The sequence below is a fragment of the Diplotaxodon limnothrissa genome, linkage group LG20 (assembly GCF_057381915.1).
Source record: "Diplotaxodon limnothrissa isolate DT_005_m linkage group LG20, D_limnothrissa_male_GT1.1, whole genome shotgun sequence".
In the NCBI taxonomy this organism is placed as follows: domain Eukaryota; kingdom Metazoa; phylum Chordata; class Actinopteri; order Cichliformes; family Cichlidae; genus Diplotaxodon; species Diplotaxodon limnothrissa.
The window spans coordinates 16,788,856-16,807,513 of NC_140615.1; the positions used below are offsets into that span (position 1 = coordinate 16,788,856).

An 18,658-nucleotide genomic window follows, 5' to 3' on the forward strand; every position below is an offset into this window, starting at 1 on the left:
GGCCAGAGACAGCTCTTTCTTCCTCTACTCCTGTGTGTCTCCAAGTTTTTCTGTGGATTAAGTCAATATTTCACTCATTTCAAATGGTCTGGATGTAAGTGATCAATATCATCTTTAAATGTTAAACCATGTCATTATAGTTGGTGGGTTATATAAAGTATTTTTGTGTATTAGTGTCTCTACTAATGTTAGCTAGTGCCATTATTTCTAGTGTCTTCACTACTGTTCCTGCCTACTATGGCTATAATAGAAAAGTTTATAAATTAGACCCGAGGTTAAAAATTCTCAGTACCAAACCTGCTAGGCCTTAAAAGAGTGCTGTGTTACAGTAAATGAATACAGTAAAAGCTGCTGACTGGATCTGTGTTTGCATATTCAGAAATGCCACCATTATGAGAGAACATGGTTCAGCAGAATACATAAAGACCAGCAGAGACTACATGCTGCACAGTGATTTCCTTTGCTTTCTTGCTCAAACTCTCTCCTCTCCGCAGGTCAGCGCATCTGTCACAAAACATTGTGTACTGCAGCTTTCTCCATTAACTCTTTAACGCAAAGCCTCACCTTTGCCCAAACAATCTAAAATCTGTCTTTTTCAGTGTGACTTGATGAGGTTACTGCATTGGTGGTGGCTTGGAAACGTTTGTAGCAGCTACAGATGTTGAAATCACGGCACTTACAGTAGATTCCAGTGAGACCAAGAATAATTGGAAACTACCAGTCCTAGAGCATAGTGGTCAGCCATTAATGTCCTTTCTTTTAAAACAGAAAGCATATAAGAGACGGGTGTTACCATTTTGAAATTATCTATTTGTGAACTATGTGTTAAGCCTAATCTTAGCCATTTTGGTAAAAGCTAAAATAATGGAGGGTGTTTTTGTTTTTCTTGTGTGCTTTGTTTTTTGAGTGGAGTTGGAAAGTATCAGCTAACAAACCTCTGCTAACTTGGTTAGCTTGGTTAGCCTGCTGCATTAGTAAATAATTTGTAATTCAAAATGACGTTAAATACAGTGATGATTTTGGTTTGTGAAAAAACAATTTTAAAACCAAATACTTAATGAAAAAACAGAGTTACCTTTAGTACACCCTAATGCTCAACAAAAGGATGTCAATCAGAGAGCCTCTCCCTTAATAATGAAGCCTTAATCTAACTCAGACTGGTGAGTTTAAAATTGGCCAACAGTAAAGCTGTCATTAAGCTATGTGTTCAAAATATCTTTTTTTTTGTACAAGGCTGTAACTATGTTTATTTCTGCTGTCTGGCATTTTAACATAGGACTCTATAGGGATTAAAACACCTTTGGCCATCAGAGGAGCTGCAGCTTCAGGCACTTTTAGGCTTCTTTTTAATTTGCCTTTTTTTGCGCAAAATATCTAGCTTGCTAGCTTGCTAGCAGACCTATGCCAGAACACACTAAAGGAAAGCCTTCAGTGGAAGGCCAACCAAGATCAGCATATAAGCAAACATATCATCCTTGCTGGCTATAAAGCCAGATTGCAAGTTAGCTAACAGATTGTAGGTTAGCTAATATTAGCCAGTGGTAAAAACACATTTACACATTATATTTGTACAGCTTTCTAACTATTTTGCCCAACACTGATAACTAAATACACTAATTATATTTTATGTAATCGATAATGCGAGAAGTAGCATATTTTATGTTTTTTAAGCAAACCCCCCCCCCAAAAAATATTGTTTGGATCCTACTGAAAATGCAGACTAAGGGCAGAAAAAAGACGGTACTGCAGAAACTTTCTGTGAACTTTTTCAGTTTTGTTTCCTCTGCAAGCCACAAACTTTTCAGTCTCCTTTCCTTTTAGCTACACAGACATGAATATTTTATATTCACAAGACAGATTTTTTTTTTTTTGCCAGAAACACCTTTAAATAGACAACACTGACATCTATGTTCATGTGGCGAAGAAAAAACTATGATGATGTTAGCTCTGTCACGCCCAAACATATTTCAAATCACTTTTCTTTCCATAGAAAACCATGAAACTGTCCAACAATACTCATTCTTAAATACTGTATGGTTTTAACTAAATACATAAATGTCCTCACATGTTTATACCTAGAGAGTGATAAAACTGCTAGAATCATGATTGTAAAATCCTCTTCCCAGTGTATCTGCAATCTGACTGATATGAAGTAAAAATAAAAAATTAGGGTTATCTGGATGCTTCTGTGCAGCACATTTGAAAAGCCCTACATTTATTCTGCCATCAACTACATCTGCGTGGTACAATGTAAAGTAGCTCTGGAAGTGATTGCTGTGATGCACTGGTGGACAGATGTGAAGCATATTGAGGTGATAAGCTCAATCGCAGCCAGTTTTTCAACTGAAATGAAGGAAACACAGTGTCTGACTCAACATCCATCAGTGGTTGACTGATTGTAGAAAATAGATGGGCTTGCAGCTGCATGAGTTGCTCTTGGTGTGTGACACCAGGTCGTGGTTGCTTTACACGCATATACACAGAACAAAACAAACCAAACCAAAAAAGTGAGAAGCCAAAACAGTCATTTGTATTCTCAGAACCTCAACTGTCTAAAACTCAATATAGTGTTGTTTCTAAGGTCATAGAAAAGTGTCTGAGCTTGCTGTTGCAGCAGTAGGGGAGAGCAACAAAGAGATTCAGATATGGCCCTATGTTCCTTTATTATCCAGAAAAGTACCCTGCTTTTATTCAGAAAAATGCTCAACAGTTCAAAGGCGTGTTATTTCTTCAGACACGGTGTCTGTTTTTTTGCTCATTTTCTTCTTCCTTTGATTTCCCCAGAGTAAAAAAAAAAAAAGAATTGTCAGTTTTCTGTCCTTGCCAGTCACAGCAGTCCACTTGTATGTCCTTAATCTTGTATTCATCCAGAGATGTCACAACCTGTCTCCGCAGCTCCTGTCAGAAAATGTTTGTCGAATGTGAAAAAGAGTTTCCCACAGCCCGGTGCACTAGACGAATCCATCAGCCGGACATAAAGGTAGAAGAGTACAAGCAGGATCTGTGGATCCATTTCATGTGTTTGTGTCTCTGTTCACGCACATGAAGAAAAATATCAGTGCCAGTTTGCACATATTCTTGCTCGTGTGTTCATGTGTGTCTTTGTGTCACACTGCTTCCTGCATGCACAGGGCCTCCACAGCATTACTGGGTCCCTGTGAAACTCCACCAATTACAAACAGCATGTTGGTCGCCTGCAGAAGAGCAGAGGAGCAGCGCGCGGTGGGCATGGGCGCCACGTACTCCCAGCGCCGCTTCACTGGGTTATAGCTCTCCACCGAGCCCAGCGGCGAGGGTTCATTGCCTGCAAAATGAAAAACAGACATATTAGAATGATGACAGTGATGCTTCATGTGGGGAAGTAGGACCATTCAGAGGCTGTATATTAACATCCACTGCCTGAACAGTCCAGACAATATTTCTTCAAATAAAAGACATATATAGAACATAAGGAGGTATTTAAACCTGGATACTTAATGTCAAAAGCTGACATGTTAATTTCGATGCAAATGCAGGTTTTAGGAGCTCCAGGGTTTGACTCTGAGAGGGGTGCAACAAAACTATATATATAAAAAAAACCAAGCCAGAGGGTTTATTTAAGAATGAAACTTTTATGTCACCTAAGACATGCTAGGTCTCAACCTGGATGCTGATTCCTCTTTCTGAGGCGCACTGTGATCTACTGCTTTTTCTCTTTCCCCCACTCTCCTCCTCTTATACATCAGGATGCACTGTTTTTTTCTGTTTCTATGGTGACCAGCATCACAGCAAGTTCGGAAATAATACGTTCTGGTGTTGTGTATGTGTGTGTGTGTGTGTGTGTGTGTGTATCTAAGAAGAACTATCATCTTCATTTTGTTAAAAGAACTAAGTGATAATGCCGAGTAATGCCCGTAGCCTCGCTCAGGCCGTGGTTCCTTCATCATCTGTAGAAGACACACTCATCACAGCTCACACACACACACACACACACACACACACACACACACACACGCACAGAAACATATTCCTTGTTGCTTTGGAGCTCAAAGGCTTCCTGTCATTTGTTTGATTCTCAACCCGCAGACGTCATGTCAGCGCTCCTCCTCCTCCCTTTGACCTTCACTTCTCATCATGACTGCCATTATTCTTCCCTGTTATCTCCTTTAACACCTTTTCCATTTTACATTACTAGTTCCTTTTTTAATTCTTCCCGGCCTCATTTTTCTTATTCTCATGCCTCATTTCTAATTCTTATCAAACGCTTAGAAACAGTCTTTCTTCAACTTTACGGCTCTTAACCCTGCTTGCGAGTCCTCCTCCACCTGCTCTGTTCATTATACTCTATTCTTTCTCCATCGAGTCCATTAAACCTCCTGTTCTCAGCTCTCCTGTTCTCATTTTGGCTTTTCTTTTTTCCGCTGCGAAGCCTCTCGTCTCAGATTCTCTTCCTTTCTTCTGTACCTGTCACCCCTCCAACCGTCAGCTTCAGTGCATTGTTCACCTCTCCTGTTTTCTTGTTCTTTGCCACTTCTTAAAATTGCTCGTCTGTTTTTTTCCTGCTCTCCCTTCCCTTTTGTTTAGCTTTATGTAAACACAACACTTAAGCTGCTGCGTGTACAGTAGTAGAGTTTGAAATAAAATGACATCCCATATAGTGACATCAGAGTAAACTTTTTAATATAATTTTTACAGTCATGACGTTTCACTATTGTTTACCATATGCCTTTGAAGTATTCTTATTTTATTGCCTTTGGGGTTAGTTCCACTTAGCTGGAGCTATGCAATCAAAGATCTATTGAGTTTTCACTGATGGCGAAAACTCTGAGTATAACTGAAGAATGGTTACTGAAAACTAGAAGAGGAGACACCCCAAGGACAAGACAGCTGGGTTTTTCTTTATTTTTCATAACAATATAAATCAAATTAATGAACACAGAGAGCAACAAGAGAAGTCGTGATTGTAATTCAGTACTGAAAAATACATCCATCCTATGCTTATTATGCTGAGACTTGAAAAAAATCCCACGTTGAAGGGAGAGACCAAACCATGAGAGAGAGCCCAACAGATTGAATCTCATTACAACAGAAGTGAACTGTGGTTTTGCACTGAGCTCTGATAAACTACATTATAAATCATATCCATTTATAATGATCCCATTACCCCTCAAAAAGGTCTGCAGTACAAAAAACAGTGAAGGGTTGAATAAAATTGCTTTGTGAATTCAAATTTTTGTGTACATACGAGTCACATCTGTTGAACATGACACCTGAAACAAACATAAACAGAGAACATTTGCAGGGACATGATGAAATTAACACTGTCTTCTTGTACGTGTTCTTGCAAAGTTTCATTGAGATTGACCCACCAGTTAAGGAGAAAAAAGGATACATACAGACATAAATGCGCTATGATTGTTATAGTAAGATATGTGATGTAGCCACCATGACACCACATTAGCAAAGTAATGCCATGAAGCATTACTGAAAGTTTGCACCATCCCCATCTTTGAATTAAAAGCAAATTTGCCACCATGATTAAATTGGTGTTCTAACCCACTGGGGCTTGGACTCTACAGGGCTTCTGTAACGACCTTGTGGTGTTTCCAGCTCATTCAAGTTCTTTTGGAGCTTTTTTACTCCACTCAGCTGACCATAATGAATTGCACCTTGACATTTATTTGACATGCAGAACATCAGCTACAGCGACCAAGTTTTTAGTCAACAAGATGGGAAAGGGAGAATACACTTTTCATTAAAGAAATAGTTATGTAACAATCTTACAAACAGGATTGGTCCATACATTTTTCATTTAATGCTCCATGCTATCATGATCATGGGTGATCTGTATGCGGTTAATCACAGTTTGGGTGTTCTTTGCAGTGAACAGACCATGCTATGTGAGTGTATTTGCTAATTTAAGTGTGGTTCAACAAAAACCTCTGAAAAAACAAGCCTAATGTTGCAAGGGTTAATGCTCCAGTCTCTTGTCTAATTTCTGGCTCAAGTAAAAAAAACAATAACTTTTTTAATGGCTGCAAAACTGAAGGCTTTAAATAATGGGTGAAGTATTGGCAAATATATCCAAGTCTGCCTTTACTTGTTTAGAAATGCCATGCCATAATATGTTCTGACCCTTTATAATCAACCATCACAACATGTACATCTTCTCTTTCAACTGACCAATTGAAAAGCACGCCTGTGTGCATATTTCTTTGCATAGCTGGTACTCTTTTAAAATCACTTTCACTGCTCAAGCATGGAGCTACACCAGCTGCAGCACAGTTTCCATTTGATTTTCAGGGTTAGCCTTCCTAAGTTCTTTACTGTTCACCTGTTTCTGACCGCCTGTTGTTCCTGCTTTCACTCGGGACTGCAGGTCAAACAGAAGCCACAGCAAACCTGCTGAGGAGCTTGTATTACTGTCTGATCTGTGCTGTAAACAGTGCCATTACATGCACTCTTTTCAGCACTTATCATATTTTAGTAGCTAATGCATAGCTTACAACCTTGACCTTCTTGCCTCCTGTTCTTTATCACTACAATTTACATTGTCAGTGGGTAAAATGCTGCAATCATAATTTACCAGAGTACAGGAAGAATGCCACATGCCCTCCTGCCAGCTCTCTGGTTAACAGTAAAATGGTGGGCAGTTTTACTGCAGACTTCCACAATGTGACTTGGCAGGGTTCAGAGCAGGTCAGAATTTACTCTCACAGCTGGCTGCTGGGGGATACAATTATAATATAATATACAATTAGATGCTGACATCTAATGCAGCAAGAGTAAGGACTTCATCAGCTCATTTTTCTGCTGTCAAAACAGAAGAGAAGCTCTGATTAGTGTTGGTTTGTTACTGACATAGCTGGGTACTAATTAAACACGCCAATTTGTAAGAAAAAACATCTTTCAGAAGAAGTACTCTGCTTAACAAATGTCCAGAAAAAAAGACCACTGAACAAATCTATTCATTAGAAGGGGGTGTTTTTCTTTTTGTCATCCGCACTATCAGTGTGGTATGAAAAGGTTAATTTGAAGTTTTGCCCATAGAAAAACTGCCCATGTGAGCCTTTTTCTGAACTACCTCCCACAGCAGTTCAGGAAGGGCCCAGTAACCTGGCTCCAGATCTTCTGACTTCTGAACAACTGCAAACCTCTGGCACCAGAAATGCTTTGGTGCAAAAAATCTCTGGAGGCTAATCTGACACCAAACGCAGCCTTAAAGTCTAAGCTGACACAGTTCTTATTTTTAGGTATATATTCAAACAGGGATAGTTAAAAGCTACTTTTAGCATCAGGACATGAAGAAATTACTGATTAAAAATCTAAATCAGCATATAATTATCTGTTCTGTGCTTCATTAACCTGTGATGATGGGGTTCAAGAAAACTTGCATCTGTGTTATAAACTAGCACAGGCGTGACAAATAGTAGCAGTGTCACTTTGCATTAACACAGAGTGGCAGATTTATTCCGAGGGTACTCAGCTTGTTGAAATACAGAGATTTACCTGCTGACTGACAGTTTAAACCACATTAAGTTTATATATTTCTGTCTCTGTCACTGTGTTATTTGTGATTTGAGTTTGAGTTTCCTTTAATACGATTTACTTTAAGAGGCTTAAAATGACAGATGAGGTCAAAGTTGTGTCAGCAGTTTTCTGCATCTATGACTCTCACAGATGCAGAACATCTCATCTGAATACATAAAGATCAGGAAGTATGTGTATGCAAAGTGTGTGAGAGCCCATTCCTAATGGCTGTTTTTGAGGTTCATGTGCATGCAAACACAAATAATCTGATTATGAAATGATATCCATGAGCCCATAACTGCATCTCAAGTCAGTCCTCGTGTGACAAGTCATATCTAATTATAATTTAGGTGCAGATATCAAGTTGTCAGGCGTTGTCATGAATTAAACAAAAGTACAAGGCGGTGCAAAAACACAAAATGCTGGGTGCGTGGGTGGAGGTGGTGAAGACAATGTTACTATAATGGATACAAATACAGAGAAATGCACAAAAAGAGAGAACATCGTGTTCTGTTGCAGACTGAAAAGTACAGAAGAACATCAAAGACAAACAAACATTATTTAAAACTGTCCTAACTGGTTGTAACATAATTTGGCCTCCTCCAGCACGCCTTTTAAAATAAGCCCTTTAATAAGATGGGTACTAAGAAAAAACAATCAGTGAAAAAATTCATCCAACCTCATCACTGATCACCATTAAACTGTACACAAATTCTGTTTATCATCTGACCTTTTAATTATTAAGTGTGCCTATGCCAAAAGGCACACTTATTACTATTGCTCGGATTTATTATTATTATTATTATTATTATTATTATTATTATTTTCCTCCCACAGTTTTGACACAAGCTTCATATATGTTATATCATTTTGTGCGGCTGGATCAGGAATGAGTTGCTATGACTTTTGGTGTTTATTACTTCTATAGTTTTTTAAATATGAATATTTTAATGCTAGTTTTTGCCCATTGAAATGAATGGGAAGTAAAAGTGAAACTTATCTTGTTGAAACTTCATTTGTGGTGTGTTGGCTCACTCTAGTGGTATGTCGGGAGTAGTACGGCCTGTCTACCCTTATTTGGATTAACGCAATGACGACACTATCAACGGCGTGCGTCTCTCCGCCCCTCCTCCGGTTTGAAATTGACCTTAGAAGTGACTTCCACGCGTCTCTTCGCCTCCGGTTTGAAATTGACCTTTGAACGTGATTTTCTGAAGTGTTCGGTAAGACAGCGTAAGCTTTGACAAGGTAAGTCCATATCTCTCCCTCTGTTTGAAATTTAGCTTTGAAAGTGATTTTTTATGCCTGTCTGGGTGATTTCTTTGTCTGTCGTGGTCATGTTCGGCACGCTGCTAAAGCTAGCTAGCGGATATTGAGCATAGGTAAGCCTCTCCGGCTTGAAATTGACTTTGAAAGTGATTTTCTGTGTCTTGACGCTGATATCTACAAAATGATTGTGTGGTTAGCACTTGGATGTCACTTTATTCCAGAGGTATCGTTTGTAATTAAAACTTTGAAGAAGCGAAGTGAATTTTTTTTTGTATGTATATCTTGGCGATTGCATTTCACGCCCTTTGTCTCGGTGGTGGCTAGCTAGCGGAGGTTAGCACTTGGATGTCACTTTATTCCAGAGGTATCGTTTGTAATTAAAACTTTTAAGAAGCGAAGTGATTTTTTTTTTTTTTTTTTTGTATGTGTATCCTGGCGATCACATTTCACGCCCTTTGTCTCGGTGGTGGCTAGCTAGCGGATATTGAGCATAGGTAAGCCTCTCCGGCTTGAAATTGACTTTGAAAGTGATTTTCTGTGTCTGGACGCTGATATCTACAAAATGATGGTGTGGTTAGCATTTGGATGTCACTTTATTCCAGAGGTATCGTTTGTAATTAAAACTTTTAAGAAGCGAAGTGATTTTTTTTGTATGTGTATCTTGGCGATCGCATTTCACGCCCTTTGTCTCGGTGGTGGCTAGCTAGCGGATATTGAGCATAGGTAAGCCTCTCCGGCTTGAAATTGACTTTGAAAGTGATTTTCTGTGTCTGGACGCTGATATCTACAAAATGATGGTGTGGTTAGCACTTGGATGTCACTTTATTCCAGAGGTATCGTTTGTAATTAAAACTTTTAAGAAGCGAAGTGATTTTTTTTGTATGTGTATCTTGGCGATCGCATTTCACGCCCTTTGTCTCGGTGGTGGCTAGCTAGCGGATATTGAGCATAGGTAAGCCTCTCCGGCTTGAAATTGACTTTGAAAGGGATTTTCTGTGTCTTGACGCTGATATCTACAAAATGATGGTGTGGTTAGCACTTGGATGTCACTTTATTCCAGAGGTATCGTTTGTAATTAAAACTTTGAAGAAGCGAAGTGAATTTTTTTTTGTATGTGTATCTTGGCGATCGCATTTCACGCCCTTTGTCTCGGTGGTGGCTAGCTAGCGGAGGTTAGCACTTGGATGTCACTTTATTCCAGAGGTATCGTTTGTAATTAAAACTTTTAAGAAGCGAAGTGATTTTTTTTGTATGTGTATCTTGGCGATCGCATTTCACGCCCTTTGTCTCGGTGGTGGCTAGCTAGCGGATATTGAGCATAGGTAAGCCTCTCCGGCTTGAAATTGACTTTGAAAGGGATTTTCTGTGTCTTGACGCTGATATCTACAAAATGATGGTGTGGTTAGCACTTGGATGTCACTTTATTCCAGAGGTATCGTTTGTAATTAAAACTTTGAAGAAGCGAAGTGAATTTTTTTTTGTATGTGTATCTTGGCGATCGCATTTCACGCCCTTTGTCTCGGTGGTGGCTAGCTAGCGGAGGTTAGCACTTGGATGTCACTTTATTCCAGAGGTATCGTTTGTAATTAAAACTTTTAAGAAGCGAAGTGATTTTTTTTTTTTTTTTTTTTTGTATGTGTATCCTGGCGATCGCATTTCACGCCCTTTGTCTCGGTGGTGGCTAGCTAGCGGATATTGAGCATAGGTAAGCCTCTCCGGCTTGAAATTGACTTTGAAAGTGATTTTCTGTGTCTGGACGCTGATATCTACAAAATGATGGTGTGGTTAGCACTTGGATGTCACTTTATTCCAGAGGTATCGTTTGTAATTAAAACTTTTAAGAAGCGAAGTGATTTTTTTTGTATGTGTATCTTGGCGATCGCATTTCATGCCCTTTGTCTCGGTGGTGGCTAGCTAGCGGATATTGAGCATAGGTAAGCCTCTCCGGCTTGAAATTGACTTTGAAAGTGATTTTCTGTGTCTGGACGCTGATATCTACAAAATGATGGTGTGGTTAGCACTTGGATGTCACTTTATTCCAGAGGTATCGTTTGTAATTAAAACTTTTAAGAAGCGAAGTGATTTTTTTTGTATGTGTATCTTGGCGATCGCATTTCACGCCCTTTGTCTCGGTGGTGGCTAGCTAGCGGATATTGAGCATAGGTAAGCCTCTCCGGCTTGAAATTGACTTTGAAAGTGATTTTCTGTGTCTGGACGCTGATATCTACAAAATGATGGTGTGGTTAGCACTTGGATGTCACTTTATTCCAGAGGTATCGTTTGTAATTAAAACTTTTAAGAAGCGAAGTGATTTTTTTTGTATGTGTATCTTGGCGATCGCATTTCACGCCCTTTGTCTCGGTGGTGGCTAGCTAGCGGATATTGAGCATAGGTAAGCCTCTCCGGCTTGAAATTGACTTTGAAAGTGATTTTCTGTGTCTGGACGCTGATATCTACAAAATGATGGTGTGGTTAGCACTTGGATGTCACTTTATTCCAGAGGTATCGTTTGTAATTAAAACTTTTAAGAAGCGAAGTGATTTTTTTTGTATGTGTATCTTGGCGATCGCATTTCATGCCCTTTGTCTCGGTGGTGGCTAGCTAGCGGATATTGAGCATAGGTAAGCCTCTCCGGCTTGAAATTGACTTTGAAAGGGATTTTCTGTGTCTTGACGCTGATATCTACAAAATGATGGTGTGGTTAGCACTTGGATGTCACTTTATTCCAGAGGTATCGTTTGTAATTAAAACTTTTAAGAAGCGAAGTGATTTTTTTTTGTATGTGTATCTTGGCGATTGCATTTCACGCCCTTTATCTCGGTGGTGGCTAGCTAGCGGAGGTTAGCACTTGGATGTCACTTTATTCCAGAGGTATCGTTTGTAATTAAAACTTTTAAGAAGCGAAGTGATTTTTTTTTTTTTGTATGTGTAACTTGGCGATCGCATTTCACGCCCTTTGTCTCGGTGGTGGCTAGCTAGCGGATATTGAGCATAGGTAAGCCTCTCCGGCTTGAAATTGACTTTGAAAGTGATTTTCTGTGTCTGGACGCTGATATCTACAAATGATGGTGTGGTTAGCACTTGGATGTCACTTTATTCCAGAGGTATCGTTTGTAATTAAAACTTTTAAGAAGCGAAGTGATTTTTTTTGTACGTGTATCTTGGCGATCGCATTTCATGCCCTTTGTCTCGGTGGTGGCTAGCTAGCGGAGGTTAGCACTTGGATGTCACTTTATTCCAGAGGTATCGTTTGTAATTAAAACTTTTAAGAAGCGAAGTGATTTTTTTTTTTTTGTATGTGTATCTTGGCGATCGCATTTCACGCCCTTTGTCTCGGTGGTGGCTAGCTAGCGGATATTGAGCATAGGTAAGCCTCTCCGGCTTGAAATTGACTTTGAAAGTGATTTTCTGTGTCTGGACGCTGATATCTACAAATGATGGTGTGGTTAGCACTTGGATATCACTTTATTCCAGAGGTATCGTTTGTAATTAAAACTTTTAAGTGGCGACTGTCGCCGCATCCGAAACAATAGCTTCGTTGTAGCCGCGTTTCACACCTCTTTTTCTGTTTTTATAAGGCGTTAACTACAGCAGCCTTTAACACCTCAACTCTTGCTTCAGCCAAGGTAAGTGCCCCCCTTATATTTTCTATGTTTTTGTTCAGCTGATATCTAGAAAATAGGTGTGTTTAGCGCTGGATGCCATTTTATTCCAGAGCCGTTGTTTGTAATTAAAACTTAAGATTAGATGGTGCAGTGTTTTTACTCCCTTCCAAACAGTAAAGTTCCTCTTTGTCTATCAGTGGGACATTTAAACCAGACAGTACAAGGCTACATTTCAGCTTTACAAGCCAATCAGTTTGCTAATTGTTCTTGTGAGATTTGTTTGCAAAGTTTAAGGTGTTAAGTAGGAGCTGTGACCATCTGGGTCTGCTTGCTGCTGGCATTCTGCCAGAGCCCCAGCAACAAGACCGCCTCCCAGCAACGAGACTGCCTGTCAGCCTTGCAAGGTACCCAATTTTCCAATTACTCTATAACAAAACTGTTGTGGGCAACAAGACTGTCTCCTAGGTTTGCAAGCCAATCACTTTGCCAAATGTTCTTGTAAGATTTGTTTGGAAAGTTTAAGGTGTTAAGTAGGAGCTGTGAACATCTGGGTTTGCTTGCTGCTGGCATTCTACCAGCGCCCCAGCAACAACACTGCCTCCCAGCTTTGCAAGGTAATTACTTTCCCAATTACTGTACACCAAAATGGAGTAATTGTCGTGGTCAACAAATCTGCCTCCCAACTTTCAAGGTAATCACTTTCCCAATTACAATATACAAACTGTTATGGAACTTTACTTAACAAAGCCTTAAAACCGGGTAGTGACACTATCAATATGTCTATTTAAAGAAAAGAGAGATTTTTTTTTTTTGGTTCTTGTAGTCATCTTGTGTATCAGAGGGTTAAAATAAAAAAATGCTGGTATACATCAGAATTTTTGATTCATTTACTGTTTGTCGATTTACTGCATTGTAAAGTCTTTTGGTTACCAATGCAGCTACCTGGTTATTATGCTTGACTTAAAATGAAAGCTGGGTCTGATCACATGCTTGAAATGCCAACAATTAATATTCTGTTTTTCTGCTGACATTCTACCAGATGCCGAGAAAAAATAAAAGATCCCAGGCACAAAAGAAGCGCTGGAAACCACTTGACCTGGTCGATCCTGCTGTCCCAATGCTCACTGGCCACAACCAAGATGAGGCAGTCAGTAGTTTTCCATCTGACCAGGTAATGAAGATATGGTAGTGATCACAGACAGTGATAATGTCACATAATTGGCATAACAGTGCATGGTATGCAGAGCATTTAAATGAAATGAATGTGTCAGGTCACTTAATGTCTTCTATACCCTTTTCCCCGGGTTAGCAGATAGCACCAGCAAGGTTATCCTTGGAAACACAGGATAGACCCACCTCCTTATGTTCCCCAGGTATCAAGGTAAATATCAAAAAATATTCCTCTATTAAGAATTTACAACAGACAATTACACTACAATTACATGTTATAGACATATTCATGGTTACATCTTAGCATTATGCAAACAGCAGGGATTTTTTTTTATTGCTTTGTAAGTTTAGTAACCACTACTGTTCAGTATCAAATATTCCATTCTGTTTCAAATCTGTTAGTAGGTTTTATAATTTTGACTAACTGTACATAACCTCTCATCAGATTTCAGACACACATCCACTAGAAAAACGATCTGTTACCCAACTGGCATACCAGTTCATGCCATGCATTGCATTTTAGAGTGAAATTAATGTGTCAGGTCACTTAATGTCTTAACATTATATACTGTTTTTCCTGGGTTAGCAGACAGCACCAGCCAGGTTGTCCTTGGTAACGGAGAATAGACCCACCTCCTTATGTCCTCCAGGCAGCAAGGTAAATTTAAAAAAACGTCTTCCTCCATTAAGGATTTATAGTGGACAGTTACATTATCATTAAATGTTAGACATATGGTTACATGTTAGTATTATGCAAGCAAGAATTTTGTTGTATACCCTTTGTTAGTTACGTAACCACTACTGTTCCATATTTTCGTTAAAGTTTCTAAAGTTACACTCACTTTCAAATCTCTTAGTAGTTATGCAAACAGCTGGGATTTTTTTTATTGCTTTTTTTATTTTTTATTGTAAGTTTAGTAATCACTACTGTTTCATGTTTTCTTTAAAGTATCCAGTGTTACACTCTGTTTCAACTCTGTTAGTAGGTTTTTATAATTTTGATTAACTGTATGTAACCCATTATCAGATTTCAGACACTCGTCCACCAGCAAAACGAGTCTGGGCAACTGATGATTTCCACACGGCATCAAATTCTCAACCTAAAAAGGTATGTCCACAAATGTCTATAACAAATTAGTATACATGTGATCTTTGCTGTATAATCGTGATTGATATTTGATATTGATATTTAGTCTTTCACCTTAAGTATGCTTGCTAACTCGTACTAAATATACTAAAATGTTAGACTAAACATGTACATTTTTAAATGCCTTTCTTCAGATTCCTAAAATGCAGACATCTCAACAGCTATTTCTGTCTATTTAGCTATTTCTATATATATATATATATATATATATATATATATATATATATATATATATATATATATATATATATATATATATAGATATTGTTCAGAAAAAAACATTTATACCATTTAATACTTAAAGCTTCACATAAATTGACATCCACAGTGAAAAGCAGTGCAAATAAATACAAACATGGCTTTGTGACACTCATCTAGGACTGATGCCTCACTGGCTGAGGATCTAAACCGTTTCTTCGCCCGCTTTGAAATGACCAAGCCCTCAGCTGCCACACCACTTCCACCCGCCCCCAGCACTGGCACACTAACACTTAGGGAGCACCAAGTGAGGTGTGTTCTAAGGTCAGTGAATCCCAGGAAGGCGGCAGGTCCTGATGGAATACATGGAAAGGTTCTCAGAGCATGTGCTGACGAACTGACCGGAGTCTTCACTAAAATCTTCAACCTTTCCTTGTCATCAAACACCGTCCCGCCCTGCCTCAAAACCTCCACCATCATCCCCATCGCCAAGAAGACAGCTGTGGCCAGCCCAAATGACTACAGGCCTGTTGCACTTACGCCTGTAGTGATGAAGTGCTTTGAGAGACTGGTCTGTCAGCACATCAGGGCCGGTCTGCCTCCCACTCTGGACCCCCACCAATTTGCCTACAGGACAAATCGTTCCACCGAGGACGCTATCACCATAGCGCTCCACACTGCGCTGAGTCACCTGGAGCACCGAGGAAGCTATGTGAGAATGCTCTTTCTGGACTTCAGCTCAGCATTCAATCATATCATCCCGGAGATCCTGGTCCAGAAACTGTCTCACCTGGGACTCTCCACCCCCATCTGCCTCTGGATCAAGGACTTCCTGACAAATAGACCACAGTCTGTCAGACTCGGCCCCCACCGGTCCAGCACCATCACACTCAGCACCGGGTCTCCACAAGGATGTGTTTTGAGTCCCCTCCTGTTTACGCTCTACACATCCGACTGCTCCCCTACCCATCTCTCAAACACCATCATAAAGTTCGCGGATGACACCACAGTGGTTGGACTCATCTCAAGGGGGGATGAGTCGGACTACAGAGATGAGGTCAACAGACTGACTGAGTGGTGTTCAGTTAACAACCTCCAACTGAACACCACGAAAACTAAAGAACTTATCTTGGACTTCAGGAAGGGCAGAGCAGACCCGGCCCCACTTTACATTCACGGGAGCTGTGTGGAGAGGGTACACTCCATGAGGTTTCTGGGCGTGCAGATATCTGATGACCTCTCCTGGACTGCAAATACTACAGCGGTGGTTAAAAAGGCCCAGCAGCGTCTCCACTTTCTGAGAGTGCTCAGGAGGAACAACCTGGAGGAGAGGCTGCTGGTGACATTTTACAGAGCCACCATAGAGAGCATCCTAACATACAGCATAACAACATGGTATGCAGGGTGCTCAGCTGCAGACAGGAAAGTACTGCAGAGGGTCATCAACACAGCCCAGAAGATCACTGGCTGCTCTCTGCCCAGCCTGGAGGTCACTGCACACTCGGTACCTCAGCAGAGCTGGCAATATCATCAAGGACCACTCTCACCCCAGCAACCAACTGTTTGAACTATTACCGTCAGGCCGACGGTACAGGTCACATAAAACCAGGACAAACAGATTCAGGGATAGCTTCTTTCCCAGAGCTATCACCGTAGTAAATAAGCACAAAAACAATTGAACCTATTCCATACCGTCACTGTCATTATATTATGCTGCTATTCATACTGTCATCATATTAATGCTGCTATCCTGTATATATTGTACATACTATTGTTTGAGTACTTACGATTGTTTTTTTTGTACTTTTTATATTTTACATTTATATTTATTATTGAAACTTGCACCAAGGGAGTGGCACTCCAATTTCGTTGTACTCTGTACAATGACAATAAAGGCTATTCTATTCTATTCTATTCTATTCTAAGATGGATGTCAGTGTATTCTGTTTCAATCACATTTAACCTGTAACTGAATTTTGTGTCATTTCTTTACAAAATGTAACACAACTATGAAACGTGTTTTTATGGCACATGTACAGAACCATCTGGTTTAATCTGAAATCAGTGAACGAATTACATCTAATTTAAGAGCATCTGAGATCCTCTTACGAATAATACGTAAACAGGATTTCCTTTCATATATTTGTATTTAGGCTGCAATTTAGTTGATGTTTGAAGGCCCGCAGCAACCTAAAATAATGTGTTATACTGAAAGAAATTAACTGCTTTGAAAATATGAGGAGCAGAAGGTACAGATATGACCTTCGTTAAAGGTCATTAAAAAAAACAGCACTCAAGCAAATTACAGATATCTGAAGTATTTGTCATTTTTACTTCCCACCTCTGCTCTCTCTCACTCACTCTCACTGTTCCTGTCACTGTCTTTCTGCCTTTCTCTTTCTGGCATATCTGATGCTGTACTATGATTGACGAGTGATATAATTTGGATTAATTTGCCTGAACATTGCTTAATTATTTTAACATAATTAAAAATGGTAAATGGCCTGTATTTGTATAGCGCTTTACTTAGTCTCCAAGGCTCCCAAAGCACTTTACACTACGTTCAGTCGTTGACACTTAAAAAAATAAAAACACAACATTTTTCTACATTATTGCAGCAACACTTAAATGTATTTTATTGCTCAACCTTGAAACACATATCATAAAATGTTTAACAATAATACGGTATGTGTCACCTTTGCATTTCTTGATCAGCCTTTCCATGACACAAATGAAGACCTACTGACGGAGGAGCTACAGAGCAACACAGTTCAGCCCTTTTGGAGTGTCAGTGCAACTCATTGTCAGAGTGATGAGAGGTACACAGAATTCTCTCGAAATCATCAGTGCACATGTAATGCCCTCACATTCCTGGCCTACCTTAATGAGGAATACCAGTTCAACACAGCCATACTTGATAAGGTCCTTGAACAGGGAGATGCACTCTACTGTTGCATTAAAACAAATCTTCTGCAGGAGATCATCTGACCATGGAGGACCTGCCCAAAGAACTTCATACTGACACAAATGTCTACAGTGTGAAAATCGATGACATAAGTTATGGATATCTGGAAGCAGCAGAGAACAGTCCTCAAAGAACAGAGTGGTGGTTGCCTCTTGCTAGTCGCCTTGTATGTCTGTCAACAGATGTGAACTTTGCTTTGCTCATGGTCTCACCTGAGTGCATTGCGGTTTTCCGTGACAAATCTGGGAGGTATGGATTATTTGATTCACATTCAAGAAGTGCAGCGGGTTTACGTCAGCCAAATGGAACAGCAGTCATGCTCACTTTCACTCATGTGAATGACCTGATCACCCACGTGCATAACCTTTTTCAAAATCAAGGCAAGTATGCACGATATGAGTTTGTGCCTGTTTCTTTCAAAACAGTCAGCACTCACACGGAACCCCCTGGACAGTCAACTCAGGCAACACCAGGAGCTACAGCTACATCATCAACACAAAATGATGAACCACAAATCACGAATCCCACTGCGCAAATGCCTGAACCAGAATCAGCCAAAACCCACATGACGATGTTAGACAATACTTTAAACTCACCAGATGACAAAATGGCTAAAACCCCCCGAACAGCAAGAAATGTGAGCAAATTAAATAAACGACAACGTAAGAAAGCTATTCGTCAAGCTCAAACAAGTCAGAGGGAGTATGTAAAAGCTAAAGACAAATCTTCAACTGAAGAAGTGGCAAAGAAGACAAACAAAAGAAGACACGAAAGAGAACGATATGCCTCCTGTCG

The 18,658-nt window shown here is 39.8% G+C and overlaps 1 protein-coding gene across 1 annotated transcript in view; it reads right to left on the minus strand.

Moving 5' to 3' along the window:
• Positions 1–3,107: 3,107 nt before the first annotated feature.
• klhdc8b (kelch domain containing 8B) overlaps positions 3,108–18,658 on the minus strand; it is a 206,005-nt gene continuing 190,454 nt past the window's right edge. Inside the window, exon 5 of the mRNA XM_085344457.1 lies at positions 3,108–3,304. Within this exon, the coding sequence (XP_085200583.1) occupies positions 3,108–3,304 (197 nt within the window). The remainder of the gene's footprint in view (positions 3,305–18,658) is intronic.